This window comes from Myotis myotis, unplaced genomic scaffold (genome assembly GCF_014108235.1).
Source record: "Myotis myotis isolate mMyoMyo1 unplaced genomic scaffold, mMyoMyo1.p scaffold_m19_p_9, whole genome shotgun sequence".
NCBI lineage: Eukaryota > Metazoa > Chordata > Mammalia > Chiroptera > Vespertilionidae > Myotis > Myotis myotis.
The window spans coordinates 46,384,552-46,399,750 of NW_023416401.1; the positions used below are offsets into that span (position 1 = coordinate 46,384,552).

At 40.1% G+C, this 15,199-nt stretch overlaps 1 protein-coding gene across 1 annotated transcript; it reads right to left on the reverse strand.

The window, feature by feature from the left end:
- Positions 1–13,403: 13,403 nt before the first annotated feature.
- On the reverse strand, positions 13,404–14,033 carry LOC118663808 (glycolipid transfer protein-like). Its single transcript, XM_036323784.1, has one exon. It carries the CDS (start codon positions 14,031–14,033, stop codon positions 13,404–13,406), a length of 630 nt encoding a protein of 209 aa, XP_036179677.1.
- Between the last annotated feature and the right edge of the window lie 1,166 nt (positions 14,034–15,199).

Here is a 15,199-nt window from a genome sequence, read left to right on the forward strand (position 1 = left end):
AGTTTATTTCTAATATTATACCATCGTGGTCTGTGAAGATGCTTTTTATGATTTCAATCTTCTTGAATTTGGGGATACTTTGCTTGTGACCCAATATATGGTCTATTTTTGAATATGTCTTATGAGCATTTGAATAGAATGTATATTCCGTGGCATTGTGGTGAAGTGTTCTGAAGATGTCTATTAAGTCCATCTGATCTAGTGAGTCATTTAGGATTGCTGTATCTTTGCTGATTGTTTGTCTAGAGGACTTATCCAGTGCTGTCAGTGGTGTATTAAAGTCCCCTACTATGATTATATTGTTGTCGATCTCTCCTTTGATATCTTCCAGGAGTTTTTTTATGAATTTGGGTGCTCCTGCATTGGGTGCATATATGTTTACCAGGGTTATATCTTCTTGTTGTATTGATCCCTTTAGTATTATGAAGTGGCCTTCCTTATCTCTTGTTATGGCCTTCACTTTGAGGTCTATTTTGTCCGATATAAGTATTGCTACCCCAGCTTTCTTTTCCTTTCCATTTGCCTGAAAGATATTTTTCCATCCTTTCACTTTCAGTCTGTGTGAGTCCCTTCTAATGAGGTGGGTTTCTTGTAGACAGCAGATGTATGGGTCATGTTTTCTTATCCATTCAGCCACTCGATGTCTTTTGGTTGGAGCATTTAGTCCGTTTACGTTTAAAGTTATTATTGAAAGGTACTTGTTTGTAGCCATTTCTTTTTGTGTGTGGCTGTTTTCTTTCTGAGCTTTTTATTTCTTCTTTTTATACCAGTCCCTTTAGCATTCCTTGCATTGCTGGCTTGGTGGTGATAAACTCCCTTAGCCTTTTTTTGTCTGTGAAGCTTCTTATTTCCCCTTCAAGTTTGTATGATAGCCTTGCTGGATAGAGTATTCTTGGATTCAGTCCTTTGCTTTGCATCACTTTGTAAATTTCCGTCCATTCTTTTCTGCCCTAATGTGTTTCTGTTGAGAAATCATTTGACAATCTAATGGGAGATCCCTTGTATGTAACTTTCCGTCTCTCTCTTGCAGCCTGTAAGATTCTCTCTTTGTCCTGAACATTTGCCATGGTAATTATGATGTGTCTTGGTGTGGGTCTTTTCGGGTTCACCTTGTTTGGGACTCTTTGGGCTTGTGTGACTTTTTTCTTCCCCACGTCAGGGAAGTTTTCTGATATTATTTCTTTGAATAGGTTTTCTAATCCTTGTTCATCCTTCTCTTGTTCTGGCACCCCTATTATTCGTATGTTGTTTTGTTTCATGTTGTCCCAAAGCTCCCTTAGGCTCTCCTCCTGTATTTTAATTTTTTTCTCCAATTGCAGTACATTTTGGGTGTGTTTTGCTTCCTTGTCTTCTAATTCACTAATTTGGTCCTCCGCTTCTCCTAGTCTACTGTTGATACTTTCAGTGGAGTTTTTCATTGCAGCTATATCACTCTTCATTTCTTCTTGGGTCTTACTTAAGTTGTTGATTTTTTCATCTGTTTCTTCTAGCTTCTTCCATATGTTATCGATTTTTTTCATCTGTTTCTTCTTGCTTCTTGCAGAGGTTGTCTATTTTTTCCTCCATCCGGTTTATGCACTCTAGGACCCTTATTCTGAATTTTTTTTCTGTCATGTTGCATGCCTTGTATTACTTAGCTGCTTTTCTGGAGAGTCCTCCTTCTCTTTCCTTTGGGGGTTTCTTTGTCTACCCATGTTTGATCTCACTGACATATCTAGACGTTGAGTCGTTCAGTGGTTGCTCCCTTGGTGGCAGTGACTCCTTGGTCTGTGGTTGCTCTTCGGGCGGTTGCGGTAGCAGCTGCTCTTCAGTTGGCAGCAGCTCCTCTGGTGGGTGCTGTTCACAGCTGTGGTGGCTCTTCTGGCTGGTGGGGCGAGGTTTCACGTACAGCTGCTGTTCCTCAGCAGAGGGTGTGGTGCTCAGGAGGTTGCTGTTGCTTGGATCTGCTGCGTTGATTTAAAGGCACAAAATACAACACAACAAGGCACCACGTACCAGGCACTATACACAAATATATTCACGATATTAATAACCCCAAATAAAGGTGACCACCCGAATTAAGAGAATTAGGGGATAAGGAAGAAGGAAGAGAAAAAGATAAAAGAGAAAAAAGAAAAGAAAAGTAGGGACCAAAAAAAGGAGTGCAAAAATGAAATTGGGAAAAAGGAGGGGGGAAAATAAAAGCGAGAAAAGAAAAGAAAGAAAAAAAAAGAGCGAAAAGAGAGAATGAAGTGGAAGAGGGGAAGAAACTTTTTATATGAGGAGAATACTCCTATAGAACAGCCACTAATCCCAACAAATTCCAGCAACAGCTCCTTGGATATGAATGCAAACTAGAAACAACCAATAATATAATGATGAAAATAGAATGGAGAACACTAATCCCAAAATAAAATAAAGAGAAAATAAAATGGCACTTTAAAAAATGGTAAAATGGTAGCAGTAATAATACTGGTTAAAAATAAGAAGGTAGTAATTAAAATAGTAGAATCAGGTGATGGAAAAAGAAGAAAAAAAAAGAAGAAGAAATAAAAAGAAAAAAAAATGGTTTCTTCGTTAAAAGGTGAAAAAAGAAAAAAAAATTGCAGTAGTGAAGGTCCTTCGGTTCTTCTATTCTTCAGTGTGGCTCCCCTTAGACCTGCCAGGTATTCAGGAGAGTGTTGAGTTTCCCTGCGATACACTGTTCCTCTGTGTTGTAAACCACAGTCCTTATTTTAAAGCAGGCCTCATTTGTTTCCCAGACTGCCTTATTTTGTGTTTAGCAAAGAGTCAGTTTGTGGGTTAGCCTCTGGGTGGCAGTGTTCTGGGGTTGGCCTCTGAGGCTATAGGGCCTCTCTGTCCAGTGGAAGTTCTCTGCCCAGAGCTGGCTGCGTAATAGTTATTTACTGGCGCTGTGTTGTTGCTGGGATTCTCATTTTCATATTACACTTTGATTGACTGAACGGCAGACCTGTCAAATGAACACTTAGCATATTAGGCTTTTATTATATAGGGGTCTTTTTAAAATTAAAATTTTTATTTCATAGGAAAACAGAAAAACTGAATCTCATTCATTTTTGTGTTTTCTCTCTTCTCTTGCCTCATTTCCTATAACAACGCTCGTAACAGGCAAATTTAAAATTTGTACAGATTCATCTCCTCTCTAATAACTTTTTCCCCTGCATTTTATTGGTATGAGAGAGATCACTGTAGGGCAGATAGCATCCAATAAACAGTGATGAAGTGAATGGCTTACAGTTTTAACATGTTCTAGTATTAACCATATTTTCTCTAGGTAGAATGTATCTTTTCCAGTTAACATTATATCTTCTAGACATTTTTCTATAAACAATGAGTTTTACTTTTTTCTTTCCAGATTCTATAGTATTGCTTACAGCATATAATTTAAATATTCTGCTATTTATAGCTGTGACTTTGAAAATTTCTTTATAATATACAACGTTTTTATAGAAAAGATTACCAAAAGTGGATGTAGTGAATCAAAGGTGAGGCATATTTTTTATTGACATATTTTGTCAAATTATTCAATGAGAATTCTTAGTAATGATGAATATTCCCATTTCCCCTCACTTTTGCCAACACCAATTACAATCAGCTTTTTCCAATCTAATGGACAAGATCCAGTTTTTCTTTGTTCCTTCAGTATGCTCTTATCTTATTATTCATGATAATATTTGTCTTTTGTTGATTTTTAAGGTTATTCATCAATCAATATCAGTTTTTGTGGGATATGTGTTGCAAATATTTCTCCCCATTTTTTTCTCTTTTAACTTTCTTTGCAATGTCTTTTGTAGCATGGAAGCTTAATATCTATTCAAATTTGTCAATATTTTGTTTATGGATTTTGCCATTAATATTCCATAAATTAAGAGATTAGACTAGTATTATTTTACGTTTTCCTATAGTTATTTTAGAGCATAAACATATTTAGCTCACTAATAAGCCTAGAATTCACTTTTGCATATGGTGTGACTTAACAATCTAATATATATCTACACTAATAAAAGAGAAACATGGTAATTGGCGTACATCCGCTACCCTTTTCATTGGCTAATCAGCGAGATATGCAAATTAACTGTCAGCCAAGATGGCGGCCAGCAGCCAGGCAGCTTGAAACTAACATGAGGCTTGCTTGCCTCAGTGACGGAGGATCGTTGGAGGAAACCAACGTTCCCCACCTGCGGCTGCAGGCCTCTGAGCGGGCAGTTTAAGAAACATTGTAACACATACCGCCGGACTTCAGCCAGCAGATTCGCAACATTGTAAGCAAAGGCCAGAAACCTATTTTCAGCCGTGCGGAGGCCTAAGAGCTGGAGCCAAGCCTCAAGGTGAAGCTGGCCCAGAATAAAAAAAGAAAAAAGAAAAAAAGGAGCGGTTGGGAACTTCAGTCACTCCCAGCCTGAAAACAGCCCTCAGCCCCTCACCCAGGCTGGCCAGGCACCCCAGTGGGGACCCTCACCCTGATCCAGGACACCCTACAGGGCAAACCAGCCAGCCCCACCCATGCACCAGGCCTCTACCCTATATAGTAAAAGGGTAATATGCCTCCCGGCACCGGGATCAGTGTGACGGGGCAACGCCCAAACCCCCTGACCGCCCTGTGGCTCTGTGTGTGACAGGGGGTGGGGCCACAACCTCCCTATCCATCCTGCTCTGAGCCTGATAGGGGGAGCTCCCCAACCCCCACCCCCCCATGGGCCCTGCTCTGTGTGTGATGGGGTAGAGCCATAACCTCCGCATCGGCCCTGCCCTAAGTGTGACAGTGGCGGCGCCCCAACCCCCTGATCGGCCCTGCTCTGTGGGTGATAGAGGGCGGGCGGTGCCCCAACCCCCTGATGGGCCCTGCTCTGTGTGTGATGGGGGCAGCGCCCCAACCCCCTGATTGGCCCTGCTCTGTGCGTGACAGGGGGTGGTGCCACAACCTCCCCATCGACCCTGCCTTAAGTGTGACAGGGGACGGTGCCCCAATCCCCCAATTGGCCCTACCCTGAGCGTGACTGAGGGTGGCATCGCAACCTCCCAATCTGCCCTGCTCTGTGCATGACGGGGCGGCGCCCCAACTCCCCAATCGGCCCTGCTCTGTGCCCGACCAGGGGCTGCACCTAGGGATTGGGCCTGCCCTCTGCCACCCGGGAGCAGGCCTAAGCCAGCAGGTCGTTATCTCCCGAGGGGTCCCAGACTGCGAGAGGGCACAAGCCGGGCTGAGGGAACCCCCTCCCCGCAGAGTGCACAAATTTTTGTGCACCGGGCCTCTAGTACTATATAATAAAAGGCTAACATGCAAATTGTCACCTCAGGAGTTCAACCTGGAGACCGGGAGTTCGATTGCTCGCTATGATGTGCGCTGACCACCAGGGGGCGGCACAGAACATGGCAACCAGCAGCAGCTGCAGGCGCTGAGCGAGCGAGGGGAGGAGGAAGTAGAGAGGCAAGGAACCTGATTGGTTCTGATTGCTGGCCAGGCCTAGGGTCTCTAGTACATGTATAAAATCTCCAACTTTCCAATCCCATTATTGATGTCCAGTTATTTGAATTTCATTTACAATAAAATTCCATATATCTTGGGTCTGTTCCTGTACTTTCAATTCTGTGACATTGATATATTTGTCTATTCTTATACCAATTTCACACTTTAACTTTTTAAAAATACCTTTTGGGCATATTTTAGCAAATGGTAGAGCTAATCATTTCTCAGAGTTCTTATAAAATACAATTGGTAGTTCCTAAATTTTTCAAGTGAAATTTAGGATCATCTTGTCAAATTCTGTTTTAAAAATTCCTTGGAGGTTTACATTGAATGAATAAAATCAGAGAAGGCTGAAATATTCATTAGGTTGAGTCTTTTCATCCCAAACATATCTTTTTCTTGTATTCAGTACTTTTATGTTTTCTAATGAAGTTTTATAATTTTCCTCATCAAAGTCTTGGACATTTCTAGTTTTATTCATTCATCTGTACAATTTAATTTATTTACTATTGTAAATTAAGGGTTCCCTTTTTATCATTTTTTTAAATTAAACATTAGTATTTTGTGGAATAATTATTTATTTTTGCTTGTTGATTTTGTATCTAATCATATTAATGAGTGCTTTTATTTGTTATGACTACCTGAGTTGATTCTCTTAGATTATCAGGTGGACAGTTAAATTTTTTTACTAATAATGCCACGTGGAGTATTTTTTCCAACAATTTAAATTTTATTATCATACATATTTTTATTGCATTTGCTGGAGTTTTAGGGAAATGCAAGATAATGATGGGAATAATGTGTGTTTTTAATTTTTTCCTTAACTTTAATGAAATTCTTCTAATTTCCCTCAGTAGTTATATTGCTTATAATTGGGTTTTGCAATATAACCTTTATCAAATTAAATAAATATATATTTTTTAGTTGTGCATGTTGAATTTTACCAAATGCTCTCTTGCCATTTAGGGAGAATAGCATATGCTTTTTGCCTAAAAGTGGCTAATATCATTAATTATAGTAATAAAATTTTATACCTTTAAAACATCTTTGCATTTTTGCTTAACCTATTCAATCCTGATGTATTTTTTCTCTTAATATGTTGCTGAATATGATGTGTTAGTATTATATTTAGGGTTTTTGCATCTGATTTCATAAATGATATCTACCTGGTGTATTTTGTGTGTGTGTTTGTGTGTGCCACTATTGCCTGATTTTGTGCCACAATCTGGCAAATCTTGCAGAAGGAATTAAAATACTTTTGTTGTTGTTGTTGTTTTAATCATTTTGTAGGTTCTGATTCACTTGCTTCCTAGCCTGGCCAACGGTGATTCGTTTCTGTGCAGTAAGGTCGCTAATGGGTACATTAGTTTCTGTCTCCTTGTCATCATATGATGCTCTTGTTTCCTTAGTTGCATATGATTATAGCCAATGTTGACTCAGAGGACTGGACTTCTATTCTAAAGTTAGCATATAATTAACTTGCATTTTAATAATTCAAGACAGGTCAAATCCTGGATTACTTGTTTACAAATAGAAAGCAGTGATGGCAAAATTAAAGATTTCACAGTGCTTCTCCAACTTGACTGTCTCCCTGATGTCTGTAGTTGAGTTGCTCATAGTAATCAACTCTCTGATTGTTTTCTAATGTTTTAGGAGTAGCTTTTTTGGGAAGAATTTATCCAGGTTTGTTGATATGATCCTGGGTGACTTTTGCTTTCTTTCTGCTTTTTTCTCCCCATTCTCAATTAGAATCTCAAGTGGAAAGCTTATCATCAAAGGAAAATCTTCCTAGTTTATGTTGAATATCCAAGACATAGAATCCAACCTAGTATTTATTTTTTTGTAAATTTTAGATGTACCTTTCATATCCATTTACTTTGAATAGAGAGAATTATTTTAATTCCTCGGCAGTTTATAACATACTAAACCGAGATGTTCTTTCTTCTCTGTACATATACACAAATGATAGAATTATGCTTCTCCATAGGCTAAAGGCTTTACCTTTCTCATTTTCAGAGCCTTACGTGAATCCTGTCTTTGATTGCTGACTGTGGATTTTGGGGAAGGAAAAAAAAAAACCACACTATGTACTTTTGGAGTTTGTGCAAAAATATGATAAAATATTCTTATATTACAGCTTAAATAAATCCAAATATCAATGCTTATTAGAAAGACTTGATGTTGCCTTAAGTAAAAATGAGACATAAAGCAATAATTCAAAACCTGTGACTATAATATTATAGAGACTATACATGGGAAGTGATAAAAGGGCCTCCAAGCATTTAGGGTGATAAAAGGCCAAAATGGTGTCAACCATTCATTGATTTCAACTTCATATTTATAGACTTATCATGAGAAAACTTTTACCTTAACAAATTACAATAATGATCTGAGTAGAAGACACTTGTTTCTGTGGAGCACAAAGTGTGTCCAAAGTAAACGTGGTCCATGTGGGAAACATACAACCATCTGCCAGTGGAGTCAGCCAAGATACCAGATGCTGCCACGGGAAGAGCTTCTTCAGTGACTCGGCAGCTGGGCAGGCTGGATTTTATGAGGTGCATTTCATTATATTGAACTTGGGCATTTTTCTGGCGCTGTATCCTGGGCTAAGCACAGCACAGCGGAGATGGAGGAATATGTGTATCCTGCTCTAAGTAAACCCAGAAGAGGTGAAGAGAGCTGGAAGGACAAGGACATGGCCTTTGTCTCCACTTGCCAGTGAAATCAGGGAGAAATGGTTCATTCACTTCTGGTTTCCCCATCTTCCTTTGCGCTTCCTTTTGTGGATCAACATAGCCCCAAGCATTTCTTGTAATCAAATCTTAGGAAGAAGATGCTAAGCTACCTACATCCTAGGAGACTAATACTGTGACACACTTAGGGGCTAGTAGAGGATCTGGCAGGAGGTGATGGAGATAAGAACTTGTACACTTAGCAGTAGAAGTGAGGAAGGTTGTGGCAGGAAAAAGGAGAGAGTGGATTATGTACAAAGAAAATGGAGCAGGTTTTTGTTTTTCTAAATTTTATTTTAATATATTTATATTGATTTCAGAGAGGAAGGGAGAGAGAGATAGAAACATAAATGATGAGAGAGAATCATTGATTAGCTGACTCCTGCTCGCCCCAGACTGGGGATCGAGCCCGCAACCAGGAATTGAACGGTGGCCTCCTGGTTCATAGGTTGACACTCAACCACTGAGCCACACCAGCCAGGCAAGTTTTTTGTTTTATTATGTCTGAATCTTCAGATACAGATGCGTGCCTTTGTCTTAGGTATATCATTGACACCTTGCAGCATGCCTGGTACGTAGCAGCTGCTCAGTAACCTTTGGTGAGTTGCATGAAATTGAACTGATCAGCTCAAGTAAGTCAAATGAGAAGTTAAAGCTGACAGCATTGAAGGAAAACAAGATTGGGAGTACGTGACAAGATTTTCTTGAGTTGTTCCGAAGAATGCATTGGGGAAATCAGCAGAAATGATGCTGATGAAATGGTAGCCTGGAGTTTAGTGAAAGGTCTTGAGAGCTATGCAGTCTTTTTCATTTAATAGGATTTGTAGTGGTCCCAGGATAGAAAATTTGCTATACCTTGTGAATCCATTTTACTGCATAACCAATGGATTCTACAAAGGATATGTAAGAAGGCAACCACAGTGGGGAGTTGTGGGTTTTCCCCTGTCATAGGCTAGCTGATAGAGCTGAGCAAGCCACCAGAATATTAAAAGAGCAACACTTTCAACAAGAGCAATTTTTGCATTCTGATCATTGTGTTCTTCTGGCCATCTACTAGCTTTCTCTTCAATTACTTACCAACTGTATAAATACATGTTAAATATAGACATGTGTTTCTAAAGCATTTCTAAGCCAAATTCTCCAGTCTCTCATTACCTCAGGAACTTGTTTGCATCATTTGCACACCAAATGTGGACGTGAGAAATTTTTGCCCTCCTTGAGGCACTGTGTGTATGTTTTATGAGCATGTCATCATTCGTAAGTACAATAGTTCTTGTTTTCAATAAAAATATATTCAGCATGCTGTATAATAAGTTGGAGAGGCTATTTTCAAAAAGACATTTATAACATATTTTACTTATACATTTTAAATAGAAGGAATTTATTGAGGTTTTTGGAAGTTACACTATTTGCATAGCTTTAAGAGCCCATATTTAATATTTTAAAATAGACATTGGGGTTATTTTTTAATAACTATGATATTTAGATTATACTAGATATATCAGCATTCAATACGTTGAATGCTGAAGAGGAAGAGTTGGTTCTAACCTAAAAGGTGAGATAAAGCAGACAGACAATTCAAGATAATGTCAAAAATCAACTAAAATCTGAGTGATGTGAATAGCACTATTTGCCATATAAACGTTTATAATTGTGAACGTCCAACATGACACCTGAATAGGAAGGTCTGAAAGCAAGGACTGTTAGTTCCAGCTTCAGCTCTGGTAAGTGATGGTAGAAAATCTCTTGCCTGAGTTTCCACATTAACCAGATTCATAAGAATGAAATGAAAATCAAATGAAATAATCTCTATACCTTCAGGTATCCCAGGTATAATAATCTATCAAAACAATATCCTTTCTGCAACACAATTTTTGCCTGTAATATGATGTGGTGCTATGTAAGCTCTCCTCAACCTAGTATTCTAAAGTTGTAATGGGATTTATAATATATTTTAAATATATTATATTAGATGTAGGACTTCACACATAGTAGAATTTGCTAAAGACCAGCACAGTGAGTGTTGCTGTCTCTTCTGGGTTGGGTGTGTTTGTCAGGGGAACATTAAGGTTAGAAATGAGACTCTCCTTTCTAGGCTTATCTTTACTTTCTCTGGTCTAGTCAGTCCCTTGGCATAATAGGTGGTTTCACAAAGAGAATAGATCATTAATCAGCACATTTTTACAAAGGATTTCTGTGGGTTTCATGCTTTACTGAGCCTACTTACGGCAATGCAGTTACTGTAATGAGCTTCGGTATTTAAAATCATAGATGAAAGTAATTCACTTTTTTGAAGGTCAATTTTATTTTATAATTTGCAGAAAAAGGTTAAATATTAAAACATATTTTAAAATTTTAAGTGAGATGGGAACTTTGTGAAAAACAATGTAGTATGTACACAGAACATGAGATGTGAGGTCAGTTTTGTGACCCCTGAAATGACAGTTATCACTGGCTTCCTCTTCCAAGAGCAACTTTGAACCGTTCATTCAAGACAAAACAAAACAAAGCAAAAAAAGAAAAAAAAAAACACACAGTATTATGACTAACAATTAAGCTTACGAATTCAGTTTATAATTTCTTCGAAGCTTTATTAATGGTTAGGTAATTTTCCTCTATGGATCTGCAATCAAACCACTGTTTGCTAAATTTGGTTGAAATTATATTTTTCACTTGAAATAATATATATTTTTCCTGGGTTATTGATTTATCAGTGTTCTGTGCAGTGTTTTATTCATTTTATTTTTTTCAATTTTATTGATTTATTTTTCATTTATTTTTTATCATACAAATATCAAATTTTTATATTTTGAAAAATAAAACTATATCCATAAGAGAATTCTCACTTCTAGATTGTCCTCTGCTATATTCCTTCTCTCTCCTTGTAGGGAACCATTTTTAGTCTTTATTTTTTCCTTCCAGTATTTATTTTTGAAACACTGTTCTGGACTTTGTTATTGTTATTTTTCTCACTCAGTGTTTATGGTGGTGGTGCTGGTTTTATGGGTATATACTTATCCCCTAAATTCATGGAGTTGTATACATAAAAATCAACACAGCTTTTATATGCCAATCATACCTCGATAAAGTAGTTTAAATAATAATAATAATAATTAATAATAATAAATGTTTTCTTAAATTAAGAAATCTAGTCTAAAGTTCACTTCACAAATATTTTCTTCTTTTTGAGGTTATATGTTATTCAGTTGTATTGATGTTCCATGTTTTATTCATGCTTTTCCTGCTGATGGACATTTTAGTTTAGTCCAGTGGTTTGCTTTTGGAAGTAATACCACAATAAAGGCCTTATTGTTTCATACCTCTGCCTCTTTATGTTTGTGATTGTTTAGTCAAGGGGTAAATTCACATGTTTATCACTCACTTGTAGTAATTAATAGTTTCTTCACATATGTATTTATGCCTGAACAATGTAGTGTGGGTTTTAGTTGCATTGGTATTTATTGATATACTAGAGGCCCAGTGCGCAAAATTCATGCACGGGGGCGGGGGGTTGTCCCTCAGCCCAGCCTGCACCCTCTCCAATCTGGGACCCCTCGGGAGATGTCCAACTACCCACAGGGATCGGGCCTAAACTGGCAGTTGGACATCCCTCTCACAATCCAATGCTGCTGGCTCCCAACCACTTGCCTGCCTGCCTGCCTGATTGCCTCTAACCACTTCTGCCTGCCAGCCTGATCACCCCCTAGCCACTCCCCTGCCAGCCTGATTGATGCCTAACTGCTCCCCTGCCGGTTCAATTGCCCCCAACTGCCTTCCACTGCTGGCTCGGTCACTCCTAATTGCCCTCCCCTGCCAGCATGGTCCCCTCCAACTGCCCTTCCTCCTCTGCAGCCCCAGTCACCTGCCTTCCCCTGCTGATCTGGTCTCCCCCAACTGCCCTCCCCTGCCAGCCATCTTGTGACAACATGGGGCATCTATCTTGTGACCACATGGAGGTGGCCATCTTGTGTGAGGATGTGATGGTCAATTTGCATATTACCTCTTTATTATATAGGATTTTTTTTAATTCTAAAGTAGAGATTTATTTATTAAGAATTATTTAGTGTTTGCATAAAAATCACCAATTGTTCCTCATAGGGTTTTTAACACACATGAATTCTTTGGGGGTCCCTCTATTCACCCCAACACTTTCAAAATACAGCTCTTGTTAGTGCCAGGAGGGACAGTTAAAGCAGCAAGGTGATTCCTTGGGTCTCGGCATGGGGAGGGCTTGTGGTCTCCCCTCTGAGAGAACACACATGATAGGTAGTTTCTTAGGTGAGGTAGGCTGTTCCTGAAGGAAATACTTATGCAGAAAAATGCAAATTCAGTCATCTGTGGTCAGTTACTCATACCTGATAACTTTAAAATAAAGTCCCCTTGGGCAAGGTCATCAAAGGCTTGCTGGTTGTTCTCAACTATAAAAAACAGTCTGGCTGAAACCAGTTTGGCTCAGTGGATAGAGCATCGGCCTGCAGACTGAAAGGTCCCAGGTTCAATTCCGGTCAAGAGCATGTACCTGGGTTGTGGGCATATCCCTAGTAGGAGATGTGCAGGAGGCAGCTGATCGATGTTTCTCTCTCATCAATGTTTCTAACTCTCTATCTCTCTCCCTTCCTCTCTGTAAAAAATCAATAAAATATATTTAAAAAAAAAAAAAACAGTCTGGAAAAAGACAGTAGGAAAGAGTAGGGTCTATACTGACAGCACTGTGAGGCTGGGCTGTGCAACCACAGGAGCACATAGCAGTTTGCTTTAAAAAAAAATCCTATATAATTTCAAATCAGACTCCTCGTGATCCTTAGATGACCTGAAACACCGACACATCACTGCACCAGATCCTCATTTTTAAAATGAGGTGTATGACAGGGCTCCCCTGGGGTCATGTGCCACATGGGGGGACGGGGACAGAAAATCCTAGGACTTGACTTATTAGCAACATTAACTGATTTTTATCACACTGAAATGAAGGCAATCTTTCTGTGCCACCATGAAATTCAAAGGTGATTCAGAAGTAGGGTGGTTATTTACTGCTCTGTTAGGATAGACCCCAAAAATGACTTTTCAGAAACCAGAGATGTCCCCTGCAACCCCAGCCAGACTCTGGGCCACTCTGGAAGACGCAGGCCAAGGCGGCCTCGAGCTTGCTTCACAGTGATTCTGGTTTGTCTGTTTCTGGGAGTGCCAGCTGCTGGGCATGCCTACACCTTGTAGTTGAGCTCCGTGTTCATCTTGGTGTACATCTCGTAGATGACGTCAATGCTGGCCATGTAGTTGACCAGGATCAGGCAGACCTTCTCCAGGCACTCTTCCTCCATCATGTTCTGGCCCTTGGAGAGCACTTTCAGGGAGTCGGATGTGTAGGACGCGGCATACAGCGCTACCTGGAAGAGCTTCTGCAAAATCCAGCTGTGGTACTTCTTGAGCGCCATCTTGTAGGCCTTGGTGGCGTTGATGCGGATGAGGTTGGGGTGGCTCTCATCCCGCTCCCCCTCGCAGATGCTCTGCAGGTAGACCTGGATGAAGCGGAGGCCCCTTTTCAGCCACATCAGCACCAGCGTGGCCCCCACTTTGAGCCACTCTGCTCCATACATTTCCTTCTCCGCCTCCAGGATGTTCTGCAGGGTCTGAAACTTGGCCGGGTCGGTGTTGTACACAGCTTTGATTTTCGTGATGTTACCACTTATGTCTGCCTTGATGGGTATAAACACTGGGGACCCAAGGCAATCAAAGAAGGGCAGCAGGTGGGACACTGCCTCCAGGAAGGGCCCAGTCTTGATCTGCTTGTCCGCAGGCAGCGGCTTCAGCAGGTTCTTGGCCAGCAGCACCATTTAAGGGTTGAGGCTGGTGTGATGCCCCAGCCGATGCTGCGGGCATCCACGCCCCACACCCACCGCCCCCAGCCGCTGCCATCTGCTCCTGGGCCATCACTGTCACCCACCACCGACTCTGGGGATGCCAACGTCGGCACTCGTCCTTTCTTTATTTTTAAAAGACTGCTCCGCACACACCCGGCCCCCGGTGCCTCCCAGGCCTGGGCTAGAGGCCACCATGTGGTTTGAAGGCCGGCCCCGCGCCCATCCAGTCGGGGTCCCCTCATGGTGACTGGTCGGCCATCTGGTGGTGACGGCCCTAGGCTATTATTAGTATAGATGATATCAAACTGTTTTAAATATTTTAGGATATTATATTAGTAAAACTTATCTTGCTATGAGTAGTTGTAGTTTGTTTGTCTTTGTACTTTGAAATATTACTATGAACATTTTTGTGCCTCTGGTGCACATTTGCAAGAATTACTGTGTGTGTGTGTGTGTGTGTGAGTGTGTGTGTGTACAGAAAATCCTCACATAGACATGTAACCATACTCTGTTTAATAGCCATTAATGGCTGCTTATTGCCTACCAGATAAAGCCCAAATGAAAGTATTGCTAACATGTATAGCTATTGTTTTTAGCCTCTTTCCTATGAGCAGCTGTTGGTAAACTTTGCCATGCTGTTTGCCCTCTCTGTTACTTGGGACAAGCCAGTTCCTTTGCCTGAAATGCACTTTACCTCAGTTAGTACTCAAGTTCTACTTGTCTTTCAAGAGTCAGTTCAAATGTGCCTTCTGCTGCCCTCAAAGATGAGACAGTTGTCTTTCTTGTCTGTTGGTTGAAGCCCATATTTGAATACTAAGTACATTATGTTAATTGTTTGTACACATAACTGCCTAGTCCACTTAACTGTGAGTCCCTAAAAGGTAGGAACAAGATGGGGTCATCATTGTATTACCAATATCCAGTGTAGTGTTTGGCTTATAGCAGACACTCAGTTTTGTTTTGTTTTTTTATTTGATATATCAGTATTTAAAAAATATTGAATGTGCATTATGTGAGATGGATAAGATGCAAAAATGTTAAATTGGAAAAATTCTCCCAATGTTTAACCCCAAAAAGATGAAAACACCCAGAAAAGAATCAAATATTGAGCTAGTACCTTAACAAAGTTAGAAAAAAAA

Bases quoted from the DNA above. Each gene is read 5' to 3' on its own strand.
- LOC118663808 (XM_036323784.1), bottom strand. From the start codon at position 14,033: ATGGTGCTGCTGGCCAAGAACCTGCTGAAGCCGCTGCCTGCGGACAAG.